General features: G+C 48.1%; 1 protein-coding gene across 2 annotated transcripts in view; it reads right to left on the bottom strand.

The window, feature by feature from the left end:
- Positions 1-2,412: 2,412 nt before the first annotated feature.
- Positions 2,413-20,280, bottom strand: part of LOC139060169 (diacylglycerol kinase theta) — a 61,833-nt gene continuing 43,965 nt past the window's right edge. Inside the window, exons 18-20 of one of the 2 annotated variants that reach the window (XM_070539097.1) lie at positions 18,725-18,890; positions 16,339-16,437; positions 2,413-2,672 (exon numbers count right to left, since the gene is read on the bottom strand). In XM_070539097.1, the coding sequence (XP_070395198.1) occupies positions 2,538-2,672; positions 16,339-16,437; positions 18,725-18,890 (400 nt within the window). In that variant the 3' untranslated portion in view covers positions 2,413-2,537. Of the gene's footprint in view, positions 2,673-6,839; positions 14,141-16,338; positions 16,438-18,724; positions 18,891-20,280 lie in introns of those variants that run through there. The other variant, XM_070539098.1, reaches the window with a different exon arrangement.

Below are 20,280 nucleotides of genomic sequence, written 5' to 3'. Positions count from 1 at the left end.
CGAGATGTTGATGTCGCCATAACTTTTCGTGTTTATGGCAGGTAGCTTCGATGCCTCCCTCTATAGCGCACAACCTTCCTATAGGTTTATCGTTTCGTTTACACGTGTATATCTTTTATTTAGGTTTATTATGTTGAATGCGTGTTGCAATATTTCGTGATCTCAAAGACGCAAATGCGGTACCACACTCTCTTTGCGACTGGCTTTACATGAGCTTAACCTTGAGTACCTACGATGACAAGCTACACACAGACGTCTAATAATTGGTTCTCCAGAAACAATATCTCCACGAGATATACCGTCAGCTGAACGAGAAAGAAGATTTCAGCATCAAGGTTTTAAGCACGGCAAAAACAACACTGCGCCGTTCTAGAAAACAGCTTACTACACGCCGTCTAACCAAAATATCCCGGTGGCTCTGTATAATAGGTGCAAACAAGGCTGCCTTCAACACCATTTTTTTTTCTCCCTTCGGTAACTCTCTGCAAACAAATGCATTTCTGTATTGCATATCAAAAGCTTTTGTGCAACAAGTTCCTTTCGAAGCCGTAAGCGGTTATGATGTACACCTGGATGAGTGTCCTTTACGACAACAGTGCGTCGGGTACTGTTCCACTGCTGAAAGCACAAGGCTACGCGTCATGACGGCTGACGATGCCCTGTAATTCGAACCTCAACTGCCCACCTATCGTCTAACAGATGCGGTACTAACTTCCAATGAGGGGCGCGCCTCTTATACGTTTTCCATCACAACACCAGCTCGTGAGTTATACACGTCTATAGATATATACATCTCTGCTAAAAGTGGGTGTTTCCCTAGTTGCCTAGATTGAGAATAGCCTGCGCGGAAAGGTACAGGGTGTACGAACACGTGCTCTATAGAAAACTTCGCAACTACACCTCAAGGAATGAAACTTCTGCCCGTGTTTATTTAGAGCTACGGTCACTTACTCATTGTGAACTGAAGGATAAAGCCTCGTAATAGCAGCTACCGTATTTACATATTATAGAGATGGATATATGTATATAGCCTACAAAAGCAAGTGCTGTAACTTTTTGAGCCCCCTCGACGCTCGGGCCCACGGAATGCCACTGAACGACCAACAAACCACATCGAAGCGAAAGTAGAACGGTGTAGGTATATCCTTTCTCTCAGTTTGTACGCATCCAAAGGCTGGAATGACTCGGATATGGTTGAGTTTAAAGAGCGAGAATAATGGTGCAGAAGGAAGCAGTCGCGTATGCTTGAAGGGAAACGGGAAGCGCCACAAGACACGTCTTGCCTTCGATGGCGGTTATGTATGGGCCGTCACTCACACCACCCAGTACTTCAGCCAGGCGAGACGTAGAGGAACGGCACAGTACGCATCGTGTTGAAAAGAGAGGGAAAGAGAAAACAAACGAAAGGCGAGGAATGCGGGCCGCAAAGACCTTTGCAGCACTTCCACGAGGTACATACTAATACGACAAGACACGAAGGAAACATTAGATGATACGAGCACAGTCGCGAAGACGCTGGCTATCCGCTTGTGAGACACGAAGAACCAAATGAGAGAATGCGATTAGCATTCATCGAACGTTAGTGCGGATCATGCGACGCAATAGCTGCGATGGGCTACGGGCCAAAAGATACAATAAGTTTCGGAGCTTCAGCAGAACCGGCGGTGTTCCAGCGTACTCCAGCCAGTTGACATCCGGCTGCAAATACGCAGCTGGGTTCTCAAGGAAACCTTCCTATCCTGCTTTTTATTTTATTGTGATGGGTTAACCAGGCGCATTCGTCTCAAGCTTTGTGCCTCCCTTTCGAAAGTGTAGGGTGGCCAAAGCATAGGGTATTTTTACCTCATTTTATGCGCACGTCTGGATCAGCTATTGTGTCCTTGTGTGTTTTGTCCTTTGCTACTGCGAGTGAGCACAAGATCTTAAAGCACTTGCATAGTGTGACAAGCTGAGCTAACGTGATAACAGAACCACCACCGGCTCTCTACGTGCTGTAAGCGATTCCAAAGAGACGCGTCGAAGCATTTAGCCTAGAGTGGTGCCTGACTAAACTTGAGAGTCCGAGAGCGAGCAGAGTGCTGTCGGAACAGGTCGCTAACCCTGACCACACGATCTTCTACGTGACTGGCTACAAGTTGCTTTCACATGTGGCGCCGTGAAGTCCACTTGTTGAGTTCCACATCGCGCATTGCTACAGACAGCCGTCAGCGACGAACTTTTGCTGCGTGGACCACCAAACGGGAGGCCACGCGAGAGGTGGCATGCGTGGCAGAACAGTGTGTCGCACTGCCCTGCGTCCCACTGCGTCGCGATACTAGAAAGAGATAAAAGCGGGGGAAGCCGGCAACGCGAAGGCGCACCTCATCCCCCCCCCCCCGAGCAAGCAGTAGGGTGCACCCCCCCCCCCCCATGTTAGCGGTCCGTCACTGCCGCAACGTCAGCACGCACAAAGAACGTTCGTCGAGGGCGCGCACGCACTGCAAATTTAGCTGTCCTGGCTGAAAGAGTCCCACGAAGACATTGAGAGAGACTCTCCCTCAGAAGGGTCCCATGGTGTGGCTCGTGCTGGTCGTCGGAGGCGGCTGCGGCGGGCCTTCCAGGCTTGCCAGAACCATGGTCGGCTCTGTGTTGCGGCGCCGGATCTTGCTCTTGCTCTTCTTGAGCATCGTGGCCTGCGGGCACCAAGGGGATCGGGAGTGGCGGGGGGTAGAGAAGCAGAGGAACAGGAAAAGAGCGGACAGAAAAATAAAAAAAGAAGAAGAAAGGAACGGAAAAGAAAGAAGGAGGAGGATGAGAGAGAAGTCGTTAAAGAAAGGGCGCCAGCCTTCTAGGCGCTAAAGAGTAGCGAGAGAAGAGTGTGCAGAGATGTAGAGGAAGGAAGGCAAAGGGTTTGGGCAGGGTCCGACTGGCGTGTGTAGGTCACTCAATGGTGGTGTGGCTGCGCAAGTGTTTTGTTGTCTACTACAGTCACGTGTGGAAGTAGCAGATAGCGTTCCGATCGTGAGCAGGCAATAAGGAAGCGCCTGCGCGGTCGGCCGAAGCCATACGACAGAAGCCATACGGTCGTTGTTTTTGCTTCCACCCGTTGGTGGCGACGGTGGCGATGATGGGGTCTTCGAGCACTGGGTCAGTGGTGGTTTATGGATATTCTCTACATGTGCCGAAATGGAGATTATTTTTTTGACCTTAGTGTGTTCACTGAATGTGCGAAGTATGTCGTAGGTCACAGCAGCGATAGTTTCGTTCGCACTTGCAAGACAGTTTGGATCAGCCGTATTGTTTTCTTCCTCTTCTGGCGAGAACGAAGAAACTGCATAGTGTTTACTGATAGCTGCAATCCAACATTTGTTCGCAAACGGTTGTTCGCGCATTCAGTTCCTGATTCTGACATCGTAGTGCGCAAGGTAGATGAACCTGAAATGCCGTTCGTGCGAGAAATTTATGAAATAAAACGTGAAACCGACATTTCCTGTCGGAAATTGAGTAAAATATGTTCAGCGATGAGAAAAATCGTCAAGAAACTATAATACCGAAAAGAAAAAAGAGCAATATCCGCTTTCGTCCGCTTATGGACTTTAGCCAGCTAAATATGTCGCGTTAAACTTTGTGTCTTTCCCGTAAATTTGCGCCACAGAGCAAATCGTTCCTGACTCAGACGGTTCACCGGAATGTTGCAGACACAAAGTAACGGAAAAGACTGCTTGCCATCTTTCGCTGGATTGCGCATGCAAACAGCCCCATCGAATAAATATCACACTACCGTCTCTCCTCGAAGGTTTGTCTCTCACGCTGTGCCTAATAAACAATCATCGCCTTGCTGCGCGTAATGAGAAGGGAAAAGTGTGGTTCTGCTTCTGTCGCAGAAAACTTCAGAATTCATTCAGGCCACTCAAACGAAGAGTGGGCCGATAAGGCAATGTTCAAGGCCGTTTAGAGTTGATCGGGTTTTTCACTTATAAACTATGCAGAACACGAACACGACAGTAATGTTTTCGAGCAGTATAGCGTTATCGTTTATGCGCAGAAATTTTGGTTATCATGGCGGTGATTTGTATGTCGGTGGTCCCGATGCAATCAATGCGTGATCGAGCTTGAAAAAAATTACGCTGATACACTGATTCTAGCAAACTTCTTTGAATACCATTGGCACAGCGTGTACAAGTGCTGTCATGGAATCGAATGTACGGATGGTCTCGACAGTTTGTGAAGTGCCGGCAAGCACACCATGCGGACCAACCAAGAAGAGCAGTCCTGTTCAGGTTGTTACAGCAACCAGTTTTCCAGTTTTCTTCTACGCCACAAGATTCACAATAGTGCCATAACGATGACGTTAATGTCTCTCCGTGTACGCTTGAACTGCCGTTTCATATCTATATCAGGGGTCAAATTCTGTAATCATCAATTTCACATTCCATCATTACTTTCTTTTTTTTTTTAAATCTTCGTCCCGAGTGGCCAACAAAGCCGTGATAACGGCAGCGTGACCTCTATCGAGCCAATGAAGCAGAACGACTAGAACGGAATATGAAATGAATCGTTACAAAATATGGCCCCAGATCTGATTTTAGTAGCGTTAACAGAGATCGCGGTCAACCCTGAACGCGCCTCCTAGAAGAAGGTGCTGTTGGATGAAAACCGTACCTGTGCGTTCCTCGTTGTCTGACGTTGCAAACGCATCATACAATGGAAACAAAAGAGCAGCCGTACGAGGATAACGGTAAGACAGAGATAGCGGGGACCGGGAGGTGTAAGATGCAGGGCCAACGTAAGACTCGTGAGAAAGAACGGAGTGGCAAACACAGGAGAGCAGTCATTCACGTCGCACGTGAGTGCATGGAAGAGGTGCAAACTGTGCAATCGACTACAGCCAGCTGCGTGGGCAGGTTCATGACCTCGAGCTGCTTAGCAGGGCATGCGGGCGTGCCTGGTGCAAATGAGCTTAGGTGTACGCGTGGCAGTCTTTTAAAAGAACGGTTGCACATATTTTGGCAGGGATCGGAAGGGCGTACCAGAAAAACTGGCACATTACGTATCTTGTAGAATGTAGAATGTCTGTTCTTTCAGGTTACCGCATTCATAAAAGCGATGTTGTCTTCTCATCAGACGAGGGCACATCGGGCCTCGATCCGTGGTATGGAAAGCAAGTTTAAGAGGCGTTCCTTTTAGCACACATCTGTAGAGAAGCCATCGGGTGGTCAGGTTGGGCCTGATGCAGCGAGTAATCGCGTTCTATTAGCTTTTCGAGTTCACAGATTCCAGTCATAAATTCGATCACGCGCCGAAAGTGACAAACAGCGAGTGCTGGATCACTGTCGCAACTGCATCTGCTTTTATTTTATTTTTTTGCTGCTCCTTTGTGTGTGTTTCTAAGCTGTTGAGCAGTAGAGTGCCTGTCACTTGCTTTGCGAAAAACAAGTGCTCACTCACCCTCCGGCCCGCACACCTCCAATACGAAGAAATACAAGGCAAGTGTTTCGTAGTGTCTCTTATATGCCCTGAGAAACTATACCACGACGCAGCACGATATGATGGAACCGCACAGTCACGTTTTTTAGGCACTTTCTATATCCAACTCGCCGTAAGGCTTCGTTCACCTTGCGTTCACTTCGTAAGAGCGTTATACGAGATTTGGACGGCACTCTGTTCGTCATCAGAGGCGAATTCATTGTGGTAATCGCGGGCTTTCATTATTTCTCAGCGATTCCCCGGCAATCCGCCGTGCATGTGCGCCGTGCATGTGCACGTGTAGCAATCTAATAAAAGCTTATAACGATAAGCTGTAATAATTGTGACAGGTGCTTCGACGCTGTACCAACCGCAAAGCCTAGACACGGTTTCTGGATTACTGCGTTGCGGTTCCCGTTCGTGCCGACCATTTGTGCCTTCATAGTAGCATCTTAATGCTTCCACTACGTTTGCGATCGATTCAAGTATGTCGGCACTAATGTGCTCTGCTTGTTTTGTTTTCTTCTATACCTATGTCATTTGTATTTCCCCATGTGACAAGCAAACTTTGTGGAAGATCCGGTGGCAGCAGTAGCCAACAATTCCAATGCCATGAAATTATTGAATCCAGCAGTCTGCAGTGCCACAGGGATGGACTGCAAGGCCTGGCGAGAACAGTCTTCGAACAGATTTGAGCGCTCGTGCTCGCCCAGCGTAAATAGCTGTAGTGTCGGTGTACCCGTGGTGTTACTGTACTAAGAGGCAAGAATAATCAAATTGAGTGACGTCAAAAAAAAAAAAACTTTGGCTGGAACACTACGACTGACCGGCTTTCGCTGAGAAATCTGCTTATAACGCAGAGTGCTTGCTCTTGAACTTATACTTGAACAATATAGCACCTCTTCATGTGCATATGCTAGTGTTTTTATTGCACATAGTGAACACTTATTATGCATTATGCGTGTGCCTCTGTGGTGTGCACGTGTCAAACCAGGGAAGTAGTAGCGTTGCTTTCCTAAATGTGCATTGGGACAGCCGACTCTAAATGTCGCCTAGAAGAACTTGTTGCTCGAAGAGCTGGTACATGTTAACGGCAGCCTGAAGGGCACGAAATACGTGCACGCAACGTACAGCCGTATGTTTGTCTGTCCGTCGTTCTTCTTTGGCTGTTACATTGCGCGCATGTGCTTTGTGCCCTTCAGGCTGTTGCTATAATGTCACCTGCCTTGCCATTTGTCTGTAGTCTTTTAAAACAGCGACGAAAAACACACGCCGTGCGGACGTCAGCAGCACTCGACGCGATGCTTGCCTTGGCGCTACACGCAGCCTTCACTCCACGGAGAAGGCGCTTTCGTGTACGAGCACAGACGCACACAAACGACGACACGTACAACTTACAGCGCAGAGCTTTAATCTTTTTTTTTTCCTTTTTTTATTCGAGAAGATAGCAACCAAATCTCTCTTACGCACACTACAAGTAGAACCTCCGTATGGACACTCGAGCATGAGAAGGAAAACGGAAAACCAGAATAACACATACTATACAATTTGCACCGAAACATAGTCTTGTATGCCGGGATTTCCATTAAGGGTGCGTCCGCGATGGACCGGCGCTAAAGAGGCCTCGCTTTGAAACATAGCTACTTGCCACTGACCGCGTTTAAACTGCAGTAATGTATGTATACCTACGGCGTGAAGAACTCTACTTCGTACTTTCTCGTTTTAAAACGCTCCGCGCACAAGGTGCACTCGACCCTGGCGTGAAAATGCAACCACCGACCGTCGTTGAAGAGAGTGATTAAATCACAAAGACTGACTGCCTCTGCAAGTGACACACATTTTTTTTTTCTCTCTCTCTCTATCTCCACAGCGCGGTACATCGCGTTCCCGCATTACCTGTATTATCTGTAGTAGTGTTGGAACATCAATTATCAAGTATATATATTCACATTGTGCATTGCACATGACTGCCTATAACGTGACGCCTGGCGAGACTATAGGAAAGAGACTCTACAAAGCATATAAACCTAGAGCCAGAAGGAATGGTGTGTGTGGCGCGACGGGCGACTTTTCCTTGTTTTTTTTTTAATTCCGTTTTTTTTTATCTCTCTCTCTCCTGCGTCGCGTTCGCCGTCACCGTTTTCGTCGTCTTCGTCAGGTGCACAAGATCCAAACTCGATATAGATAAGAAAACACCCTAGCTATACAAATAAGTAGTGTTGTTTTATGTATAGACCGCTATATACAGGCCCCTTCGTTCGGGTGATATACACACGCACACGCTCGCAACAGTAGCACACACACACACGCACGCACGCACGCATGCATGCACTTCCCGCAGATAGAGAGATACAGGAAAGGGAAATGGAGGGGGGGGGGGAATAAAGAACAAGATGGCCGCCACACTCACACAGGCACACACCGCAGTGTCGCGACGCCGCTGTCGCGCGCGCTACGTGAAAGGCATTCACACGTGGTGTCCCCAACGCAAAAGGAAAAAAAATGAATGAAAGAAAGAAAGAAGGAAAGAAAGCATCGCGGAAGAGCGGCGCCAACGAAAGAGGAGCTGAATCCGAAACGTCTGTACAAAGAAGCGCTTCCGTTTCGGCGCATTAGGCCGTGGGCGAAATCCTCGTCCCAAGACGAAGCTTCCTTCTTTCGTCTAATATGGCTTCCCCACGCAAGAAATAGGCTTAGCTATACCGCGAATCAAAATGCCGTAAAATTAAGCGTACAGCGCCACAACCGAATGCGAGGGGCGATCCTGAGGTCACGAGACGGGGAAAAAAATTATCTCTAATATGACAAAAAAGAAAAATAGGAGAACGATTTTCAGTCATGTACAAGAAAAAGGCACTTAAGCTTAAGCCTTTCGAAAAAATGTTTTTTGCTACGTGAGTACAATACGAGAAGCAAATTTGATGGGCACAAATCCGGAACGAAACGGTGTATCATATTGTACGGAAGTTTTCACGGCAAACGTCTCAGAACAGCTGAAGACCGAAGCATCATCTCGTGAAAGTGGACGCTCGGTGAACTGGACGCGGATAAGTCGCTAAAAAAAAAAATTCCACCCTGGGGTTCGACGTGCTCAACACAAGGCGGCGTCCTAAGCATAAATGCGCATGCTACAAAGCTGTGTTCCTTCTTCGCGCGACGAAATCAAAACACTTCCGTATCGTGACTTGTTTACCGCGGCGAATGCGGCGATACAGCAGTGATGCTGCTTGAGGCGATTCTCCTCCAATGCCCCGCTAAACTCGTGCATCATGCTGTAACCCCGCTTAGAACGTAGGCCAGCAGGTAGCGCGACCGCTGTTTCCTGCCTTTTCTAGCCGTAGTTATTCGGGCCGATCTTAAGGAACCGCATATTTCAATTGCTTCTTTCTCGAATAACATACGAAATTCTGGTAACTTTTTCTTCTGCTTCCTCCTCTTTTTTATTGTGATGACGTTACTCACCTGGTACTCTAGCGCGATGGGCATAGCAAGGCAGTTTTTCAATGGCTTGTTTAATTTTCTTTTTGCTTTTATTTCAAGTCGGCACAATTTCCGGCTCGAGAGGCGACACGGAGGCGTACGAGTGACCACGAGAATGAACCGCATAACGGTTCATAATGTTTTCCTCAAGTCAACGTCGAAAAGCCGCGTATATATCAGCCGGCGGAGCGCTACAGTTGTCCTCATACGATGCCGTCAGTGGAGTCGAGACCTAAACATATTCCAGCAATTTGGGCGCACCGAGGGGCCCAGCTTCTGCGGTGATAGCAACAACTTCTCCCACGATCGTCACCGAGCTTGTTTCTTAAACGCCACTTTCACGAAACGGCGAAGAAAGCGTGAAGCTACCACGCGTTGTTCCATTCTGGAAGCCAAGCAGACATGCACCAGGAACAAAAAAATTTATTTCCTGGCAAAAATGCATCTTGAGATAAAAAAAAAAGAGAGAAAGAAGAAAGTCGGTTCATTTACATTACAGTTTCAAAACACTTTCGGCCTTTGATCTCAACAACCCTTCCGCGTTTTTGTACTTTGACGAACTGACCATTCAATGAAACTCTTGGAGTTTCCTAACGCCGAAGAAGAAGAAGACAAAGTTGACTCGAATGTTTCCGTTGCTTTCTAGTCAGAACTAAAACTCTTTTCTCCTCATTTTATCCGGCGCTTGGCTGATCCCCCATGGTGGGTGGGTGCCATCAGTAAACGGAAACCAAATTGAGCTAAGTCAACCATTCAGAGAGGCGAATGCGGCTAACGTGACCTTGTCAAGGAGACAACTGTGAGTTGAGTACACCACGAAACGACTAAACGTTAAAACGTTTAGTCGTTTTTAGGTTTAGTCGTTAGTTAGGTCTACGTCTAAGCGACAGGCATAAGTAGCATCAACGACCAGTGCCACACACTTAAACAAGGACATTTCAGCTCATCGTATTCGAACAACTAATTCCCCACAAGTGTAAAACTGCCGTTAAAGCCGACCGCGCTTTTTTTAACATTCACCCTCGTGTTTTTTTTCTTTTTTTGTGAATTTTGGTTCGGCAGAACAGGGGTCACTCTCTTATTTAAGCTGACCTCACATTCTTGCGGAATTTATAATAACAAACAGCGCGTGAAGTTTAGCTTCCTGCATGTGGCCCACCTCAAGACTCGCAGTTACGAGCGCTTCTATGTGCTGTTGAGTTAGATTGAGTTAAGCGTAGCAAGGCAAGAATTTTGTGTCGGTCAATGAAAAAAAAACAGCATAACTCAAGGAAGTCTTACGGATGCACACGCAGTCGGCACGTATGTACAAAAGGAATTTCGCTACTGAAGCACTAAATATTGAGTTCATTGTTTCTCTCTGTATCCCACACTGTCGCTTATGGAATTTGTAAGGAAACCACGAGAGTTCCGAAGAAATCGCGCGAAAGGCAAGTGAAATCGCTTGACCGGCAATACTCGAACGTTTCAGTGGGGTTAAGGAAAGGTAACGTAAACATTGTCTGAATGTCTAGAAGCCGTCCACAATTGCCGTCACGGAAAGGCTAGTTTTTATGTACGTCGCTCTCCTAACCGGAGGAAGCATGTAGGCAGCGATTAAAAAAAAAGCAACTACATTGACAGGGACGAATACCGAACGCTAACGAAAGTGTAGTTCTGAGCAAAGTAACACCGGTAATCTACAGCGCTCGCAAAATTATTCCCGTGGCACAATACGGCGTAGCTATACGTAGGGATGATAGGCGCGCGCGCCATTCAAAACTACTCGAAAGACTATTTCAGGCCAGCACGGCTCGCTTTATTTGCAACGTAACATCACCGGTTGATTCGCGCCACACACGCACCTGAAACAACGTTAGCACTCGTATGTTTGCATAATCGATTATTAACGTATTCCTATAGAAGAAAAACAAGATATAATAAACGGTCGAGTCCTCACGAGTCTATACAGATTATACAGACCGCGCCGTTTTCCATTCGCTCACTCTGTTATACATCACCACCTGCGCTGAATTGTGGCGCGCCTACGTTGCTGCAACGAGGAAATGCATGTTATCGACCGCACTCGTGATACGGTGCTGGGGCACGCACAATTTCAAAAACGCAGTGTCGTACTCTACATAGGGGACGCGCAATGTACAAGCTTCGACCTCAAAAGGGGTGCGGCGAGTGATCGTGGACAATAACGTGCGCATGCTCGCGCAGCACCTGAAAAAACGCAAGGCCCGTGTGTGACAAATGTCAGTGTCCACCGCGTAAAATGCGTTTGAAGTCTTCGCTGTTCTCGTTTCACTGAGAGTTGTCCCTGGAACTCTCTCTCTCTTTATTTATATCATGTATATAACGCATTTTATACTGCTCAGTTTCCCTACGCTCTTTATACGGGGCGTTTCTTTGGTGGCACGAAATTCCACTCGAAGAAATATGCACTGGATTAGACTTACAAAGCGGCAGCAGACTGCATAATGAGACCCCCCAGTTAACTTCTTATTAATTATTAACTTATTAACGATCACTCCGAATGTACAAGAGCAAGGCGCCTTCTTCAGTACAGCTGTGAATGACTACGTCTTATCTTTGAATGATAAACTGAGGGTATTGCCTCTTAACAGCAGGGCAGACTAATTTGAGTAATCTGAGATGTCGGCTTGCAAAGCTTAACGCGCCGCTGACCTCCTTTCTTGAGGTGCTGGTTCTAACGACTCAACAGCGGAGACCAACCTATTTCGATCGGAAACTACTATTTCACGCCAACGCAGCCGTTGGAAACGCCCTGTATAAAGTATCTACTGCTGTACTAGGTACGTAACTAGTACTAGCGTCACTAGAAGGTAAAGTACAGTACCAGCCGTTTGAGTGGAAGAAAGGTGGGGACGACAAAACCAGCAGTCTCGACTCGGGAACCAGGGCAAATTAACCACCTGCCCTAGTGGACACCCAAGGCGAGCGCGTGCCAACCAATGCTTCGCAGGGAGTGGTCGTTCGACCACTCGATACAATTATCGATTGGCTTCGACACCGGCGAAGAGCAACGCATGCAACGATGTGAAGATTGAAGTGTGTACAACCTTGTAGTTTTTATACTATTGTATCAGAAACCATCGGAAAGCTATGTTCTGTCACTAAACGTGTGTTAACCACACTGAGCCACATAGAATCCAGAAATCCAGCCGCCTACCCGCTACTTAGCACTACAGCTTCGCGACATGTTCGAAACAAGAAATGGAACGGTTCATGTTTTCTTCTTCGTGTCTCTCACCACTTTCTTGTACTTTAATAATTCGCCATGTTAGCTGATCAGTCGCCTTCCTTCAAGTATCTGGCAACAAACTCGGACAGAAAGTAATTCGGCAGCGTGACCGCCACCTCGTGTTCTCGTAAAGAAAAGAACAAACGTATACACAGAAATAAGTACACAGGCTCATACTATTATAGGTGATTCGTCCGCTTGGTCGGGGATTTCCTCAGGGGCTAAGAAATCCGCGCTTAGGATTGGTACGTCGCGCTTTCTGAAGCCCAAGTTGAGGAAGGAAAAAAAAGAAAAAAAAGAAAGGTGTCCGAATAATAAGGCTGGCGGAAACTGGCTAGGCCATCGTATCGCACGGTTTAGATTCTCACGACTGGACGAGCGAAACGAGATCGCTCACACGCAAGCACGTGCCGCTTACTTAGCACCTGTGGACACGTGGTGATGTTGCTTTCGGGAAGGCCTTCTAAAGCCTTGCGGCTATCTAAAGTGAGCAGTTTAATTGGGAGCTACAATCCACTCTCCTTGACTGTTCAGCGCTTAGCAGCCATACTTGCGCGACTGCTATTAGCAAGCACGAACAACAACAAAAAGTGATGCCGTTGTTATGGCGCTGTTTCCTGGTTATTTGTTCAGCCCATGACGACGCATTCCGTGAGAAGTCGTAGCTTGCCCTACGGTCAACTGAGGCTGCAGCCTCGTCTAAATGCTCAGAGACTGCTCGTCAGTGCGGGAAATAGTGGTTCTTCGATCCGTATGGTTAAGTACGAAATGGAAAAAAAAAAAGAAAACAGCTGCGGATGTCAAAATCGCTACGAGGATTCGATAACTCGCTTGTTGTGCGGGGCCTGAAGAAGATGGGTGTACCTTCGAACGACCGAGGCTTCCTACGCCAAGTGCCGCAATAGGAACAGGCCTAAATTTGTCGACGCTGCAGAGACGCTACGCCAGCTACGCAGCGTTGCGCACACTCACACACACACACGCACACAGTCACACATATTGCGCCGCGCCCTAAAGAACAACAGTGCGCACGCACGGTCGCGCCCCCCTCCCTTCCTGCGCAGAAAAGGGGGGCGCAGCTGTGGCCCAATAAACGGCGGGGCGTTCTCAGTGCAAAACCGTGGGTTTTCGGGAGCCGAGAGAGAAAGGCGCTTGTGCGGCGGCCGCCTGTACAAGAAACCGAGACGGGTTCCAGCAAGCCTGCGTTGTCATCGTAGTGAGTGTGGGCTGCGGGCGGGGTTCCACGGGATGTTCGACGAGACCGAACTCGTCGTCGTACAAACAATGCCAAGAACAGACCGAGAAGTAAGTAACAGCGTAACAGATTCGAGAGAGAAGTGAGCGTCCCTCCTCCCGTCTCGTGCGCGGGCTCAGCGACGGAGAAGCGCACGGCCGTCCCCGCGCGCAGGGGGTCAAAGCGAAGCAGCATCGGCAGGAGCTCGACATAGGCCGCTAGTCGGTCGGCGGCGAAACGGCGTCAGCGGGTCCCGTGCATCGTGTCCCTACCCCTTCACAACCTCGGCCACCCCTTCCCGCACTGTCGCCGTCCGGCGGGAGAGATGTAGCAAGAGTCCGGCGGCGCGGAGCCAACTGAGCGACAGGGAACGGTCCTCAGCCGTCGTCGCGCGGAGAGCGGCGCTCTTCGCCCGGTCCGAGCAGGTATGCGGCGCCGCAGCAGCAGGCGTGCAGGAACGCCAGCACCACACCGTGGGCGACCGGGTTCGCGCCGCGCCGGCGCCGATGCCTTCGGCCGCTGGCTTCTCCGCGGCGGGACCGCCCCCACTGCTGGCTCGGCGGCGGCAGTGCGGCGGCGGTCGCCGCCGCTCCGGCGTCGGTGGTGGCCGTCGTGTTGTGCCGGGGCCGCTGCCCGCCTCGTCAGTCTTCGGAGGACTTCTCGCCGCTCGACGAGGCCAGCATGGGCTCCGTGTTGCGTCGCTTCATCTTGCTTTTCCTGAGCATGGTGGCCTGCCGACGCGACGTTGCGCGGTTGCGTGTGTGTTATTTGGCAGTTCGTGTTTTTTTTTTATGTTGTTGTTGCAGCGTGTGCGTCGCCGCGACCGCGTTTATGCCGATTCGTGGTCGTTGTGTTTTGCGCACGGCAAAGAGCGCAGGATGTGCATTTCGATTCGGAGATTCGAATCCCAACGCAGCGTGGACGGCAAGAGGAGACGACGAGGGCGAGAAATGGGGTTAGGGTAAAAAAAAATAAAGGTGGGCGGAACGGCGAGCCGTGGTAGTGAGAAACAAGAAGGTGGAGGAGAAGCGGGTCGGGAGGAGAAAAGGGGAAGGAAAGAACAGTGAGTGAGAGGATTTCGAGTAGGGCTCTTTGGCGGCAAGGCGGCAAGCAAAAAGTGTACAAGTGCTTCGGCTACAGCGGTGGCACAGAATCAAGCAGAAACAAAAAGGAAAAAAATTTCAAAGTACCACATTCTGTGTCCTTGCTTTGTTTTTCCCTGGGGTTTGGCAAATATAGGGATTCGGGATTCTGCGAACTTCAGAAAGCTATACGAAAGTTATCTACGTCCGCCTTGCAACGTGAACAGACATCCGATTCCTGACTGTCGGGTACTGTTTCAGACTGTAATGCAAGTGTTCTGTACGAAGCTCGGCTAACAGTGCAATCACAAAATCGTATAATCATACTTTCGTTCTGGCTGTCACTGCAACAATGAAGCCGCGGCGCTCGGAACACATTGCGGGCACAGCAAACAGACCGGCAAATGCTGGGCGCTTACACGCCGCGTCTCCACAGCATGGTAACCCACTTTACGAATAATGTTCCAGCTCTCCAATGGCTCTAAATAAGCAGTGCGAAGCCGTCTGTACTGAAATTCAACCTGAGGCGAGGACGCAGAAGCAAACATTGTGGGCGCTAAACCTTGTTATGTTCAGCAGCAGCGGCAGCACAGGTCTTGTATTCAGCTAATTTTCCACTTGCAATTATAATTAGAGCAAAGGAAACACGAAGTATAGTTTTGCCACGTTCTACTGCACTCTTACCATGTTATTTAACAATAACTGCAGCATAATTTTCGAGTCATTGTAATTCTTAGTTCATCGACACTTTCAGCTATATGTTACGCCTATTTCTTGCCCTGATGCTAATTATCCAATTATGTTATCGCAAGAACTGCAATTAATTGTTCGAGTCTGGTATTGCGAGCACTCGTAACGTGTCGTCACGTGCACTGCCTTTTCTGGCAAGAGTGACAAAACACCAGCACGTTTTCGGGACCTTGGAAGGGTGTGTATGCAGTTAAGAGTGGAAATTAGGAAAATCTTGAATGAGAACGAAAAAGGGACATATTGACTTCGGGAACATTCACGACACATGCTCACCGTGTTTCTCAGGGAAGCATACAGAGGATGTGCAAGGCAGGCAAGGATTCAATCAACCATTCGAATAACGCACCAAACCAAAAACAAAATTTAATCAATGGCAGCTGTGTCGAAATTCTAAAGCCTTAGTACACACTTTCTACTTTGCAGCATGGTCCTATTAACGGATCATAACAGCGCTTTCTTTAAGCCAGCGATTTTGCCATTGGTTGGTGTCCTTTGGTTTTGGCTTCTTTTACTGGTAGAGTCATGTGCTTTCGCCCAAAGCAGATAGATAAAACACCTTACGATAAGTATAATAAATTTACACAAAATGTTCCGAGTTTCACAGTGTGGGCCAAGCCATCCCTACATTAGTTAGCCGCAAGATTTACTAGGTGGGCATGTTATCGTAGGCACTCACCCAACCTCCCGTGATAAATTGCAGCAAAAAATGTTCGACAACATTGCTTACTGCGAGAATGTTCCACGGCTGCCAATGCTCCTACGAGATAATGAATGCCCCGGAGCGTATTCAGCAATATCGACAGCGCCCGCATTGAGCGGCTGTCTGCGACGTCACGTAAGCAGGCGGCACAGTTACGACGAAGCGTCAACAAATGTCGAGGCCTGCATGAGTGCAGCCTTCCCTGGAGTCGGGTACGTTCGAATGCGACGTGATTTAGAATCGCTGCGAGGCGGTCAGCCGCAAAATTCGCGGCCGCTAGACAGTATTTCGATGCCCTATTTCCCAAGGGCACGCTTTTCCGAGCTGCGAAGGGCATTGCGAGCTGAGCATATCCGTGGAACAGTCTCGAGTCTGCGCAGACCACCGCGACGCTTACCTTCAAGGCCGATCTGAGCACGACGACTTCGCCAGGCGCCTGGATCCAAGGCTCGCCGTCGACTTGAACGGGCATTTCTGTGTGTAGCCTTATCCGCAACTGGAAGGTGACGTCGCAGAAACAGAGTTGTCATTTGATCGCACCGTCCGAGCAAGGGATGTAAGCATGCAATTAAAGAAAAACCCTGCGAGTTCTGGAGCTTGTTTTGTAACCAAGCGATAATCCTCATCTGTCTTCCGCGTACTTCCATTCTTTAGCACTGCGATAATCTCCTGTCATGTATATAAACTCTGACGTGGGCACGCCGTTTACAAGCAAGATAAACTACGAATATTGGTTGAGGACGAGATAAGCTGCAAAGGGCGTAAAATTTTTTAGAGCGAATACTCTAAGCACGTGACGTATTAGATGCCGATTACACTACCTTGAGGATTAACCTTTTAACACGGCTGAGAATTTATTACGGAAGGCACCAAGCCACGAAGTACAGCTACCTTCTCGATCTGAGCGCAACATTTCTTGGTAATGTAATGGAAGACTGTTTAAAATCTTCCATGAGCCAACAGAGGCGCAATATGAACTTTCTTGCGCTAATAAGGCTCGTAGGACAGCAACGGAGACAAACAAAACGCTACTGTCAACTAAATTTTACTTCCGGAAGCGCCTCGGATAACAACATTGCTGGTGCACGAGCACCAAATCCTCGGGTCTGCACTCCTCCGTACCAAGGACCAATTCCTTGCCGCTTAAAAATATGGATGGAACGTTGATAAAGCCCGCTTTATCAGCCTTCCCTCTATTCTTTCTCCGTGGTTTTTATCAGTGGTCGTGCGCCGGGTAGCCTTATTTTCGCTTCACTGAGCCGTCATTAGCAGGAACCTAAAATTTTGACGTGCACCTTTGTTCGTCCTTAGACTTTCACGTGTACAAGAGCTTTTTTTTTTTTTTCACCATACACGGAGCAGCGCAGGTGGCCCTTCGAGTCACACAAAGACGTGTGCCTTAAGGCACGAATTCTACCGCCCGCTGACTGCGCGTAATCTTGTGAGATTGTCGTGTGTAAACAACTAAAGGCTTAATAATAAGGTAATTGCAAGGTCATCGACTATAATGTGAATACGAGAGAACAGACAGGACGACAAGCAGCCACATCCTGTACGACACGCGCAAGTCTAAAAATTATCATGTAGAACGCAGAAATACTAACGTAACGTTACCACCATGTAACATTGCAATAAAGCTAAATTCGGAGTATAGTTCCTAACCTAGGCGGGAACTGTATGCTAAGGAAATCTTTGGCATCGCGTAATTCCGCACGAATTTTGTGCAGCACACAAGACATACAGCGTAAATGTGCGTATGTTCTGTGTCGACCATTCGATCACTATTTACGTGGTTACGCTACGCTGTGGTGTTATTTTACACGCAGTCGTGCGTACATGTCGTTCTACGCGCATTTAAATCTCGTTAGTAATGGTTCATAACGTTGCCTTCTCCACAATAAGAGATATTATGAGGAGAAGCCAACCTCTTTAGTAACCTTTGTTTATTTATTTTTTTCTCCCTCTGTGTCGCGCATATTTGTGCATGCGTGTAACCCAGAACGTTACGGTGATAACAATAATCGCAGGGAAGGCGGCGCTGTGCATGCCCAACGCTGACGATGATTTCAACGCCTATTATGAGGGTAGTCATGTGACGAACAGGAAGCACTGAAGACGCGGCAGGCGGACAGAACTCATGCAGTGTATCAAGAAGAACGAGATGCTTATCAAAAGCACAAAAGCGAATATTAGTCACCTCGAGATAAACTCAAGGATGCCAAATATTACACAGAGACATTGGAAAGAAGCACTATGCTAGGGCGTCCGACGCGTTTTGAGCGACTTTGCGTTTACAAGCCCACTACAGCACACGGTTTTGTATGACGCCGTATGTATTTTGCACTGCTCAATGCTGCTGCTTTAATATGTACTCTAGACTGCCCACATCTGCTATGGACACCTGTACGAGTACCGAAGGTACACTGTCAATGTCCAGCCATCCGTATTCCGGCGACCACTTGCGGATGTAAGGTCACTGTTAAATATAACTCATTCAATTGGCAGCTGAATTGCCAATTAAATGAGTTAAACGACAATGAGTTTCACGCCTCAACGCGAGTGAGGCTGTCCTAAAACCTGTACGAGCCGGAGTAAGCGCAACAAAGGTAGCGCTCAACAACAGCTGAAGCGGCACGTGTGACACCGCTGATTGATTGCTGACGTAGCCCTCTGGCGTCGTGGAAAGAAAGAATTCGCGAAGAAGCCTGGTCCCCGAGATCGGGCGGTGCAGCGCGCGCTGCCCGATCTCGGAGGCTATAGAAGAGGAAAGTGATGCTACTCACGTGTCCCCCCTGCGCGATGCGGATGGCGCTGCGCAGCCCGCTCTGAATCTGGCCCATGTGGACGACTCCCGTGACGCCAACGACCTCGAGCATACCGTCGTAGTGCGTCGGTTTCGAGAACATGTCCTCCTTCTCGGGCCCCCAGGGGTTAGCACCGGAACCCCAACTGCAACGACACCAGAGGGCGCTTACATTGCAGGGTCTCATTACAGTTCGCAATAGGGGATCAGATAATTTGGACGTGGTAGTTCATAGTGGTTTTTTTTTCATTGGTTAACCTAGGTAGGATATTAGGCAGCATAGTAGCAAGAGCTTGGTGGCGCAACCCACCGCCCCGTTCCAAAGGGGACGCTCATAACATCCATCCATCCATCCATCCTGGCACGTTGAAGAATGGGAAAAGCATGAGCTTCCTCGTACGAGCTGCCAACTCTTTTTCAAAGGGGATGCGTTTGAAGCATTGACCAAAATCTTTAGCCTGATAAATTGGAAAGGTTTAATCGAATAATTAATCGATTAAAAGGGTTTTTGGAAGTACGTAAACATGACTTAAATGACCAACGAAACAAGTCATCTGTGTCCATTCACTTATTCATTCATTCATTCTTTCGCTCATTCATTCATTCCATTTCTGTTATTAATTCTGTGGGCCCTCTTTCAGGCTATTACAGAAGTGGATGCAAATGGTTCTTAAAGTACAATCAATATTCATGCTGGAGTGAAACGGTTTCTCAATAACAAAAGGAATACAAACTAGTAATCTATGTTCGTTCGTTCGTTCGTTCCATTTCATTTATTAATTTGTCAGCTCTAATTCGGGTTATTATAAGGGTGCATGCATTAAGTATTCTTGCAGGAGTGAAACGATATTTGCTCAATAACAAGAAAGAAGGCGCAACGTATGCATAAAAGCTAGAAAGCTAATTAGCGGTCGCAGCGGACCAAGGGTCAGAGAATGTTAAAGTGCTGATGTTATACTAGAATAAAAAATCTAGTAAGGTGAGGCAACCACACCATATGGCAACACGTTCTATTGCGCAATTACTTTAGGAAAAGTCAATTCTTAAAGTAGTCAGAGGGAGGGAAGGAATCGACGTTTTATGGTGGTGGCGACGTAAGTACATGTTACAGAAAAAAAACAGACCGCGCTATATCAATCGGCAGTTGCTTGTCAGCAACACTAGGCGTGAGTGGCCATATCAAGCATGTCAAGGTCACTCGCACTCAATCAAAGGCTCAGCTGCGTAGGCAAATAACGTTGTTAACGTACCCTAGAAGTAGATGATTCATTTGCTTATTAACAATCACACCAGCTGCGCTGAACAGGTGCTCGCACGGCTGGCTTTTATGCCGAGAGACCTACAGGCGACGTCTTAGACGGAACGCTAAAGCTCCATTTGTCCTTCCTTGCTGAGCGCGCAAAGCAGAGGCATCGGGGACCCTTCGCTTTCCTGATTTTGCTTGGAACCTCAATCGATTGTTCTCAGTAAAACATTAATAATCAGCAAAGCAGCAATCGAATAATCGGAAAGTTAACGATCAATCGTTCACCACTT

Source organism: Dermacentor albipictus, chromosome 5 (genome assembly GCF_038994185.2).
Source record: "Dermacentor albipictus isolate Rhodes 1998 colony chromosome 5, USDA_Dalb.pri_finalv2, whole genome shotgun sequence".
Classification (NCBI taxonomy): Eukaryota; Metazoa; Arthropoda; class Arachnida; order Ixodida; family Ixodidae; genus Dermacentor; species Dermacentor albipictus.
The sequence above is the reverse complement of the archived record's forward strand: the minus strand, read 5'-3'. Positions and strand labels throughout refer to the sequence as shown.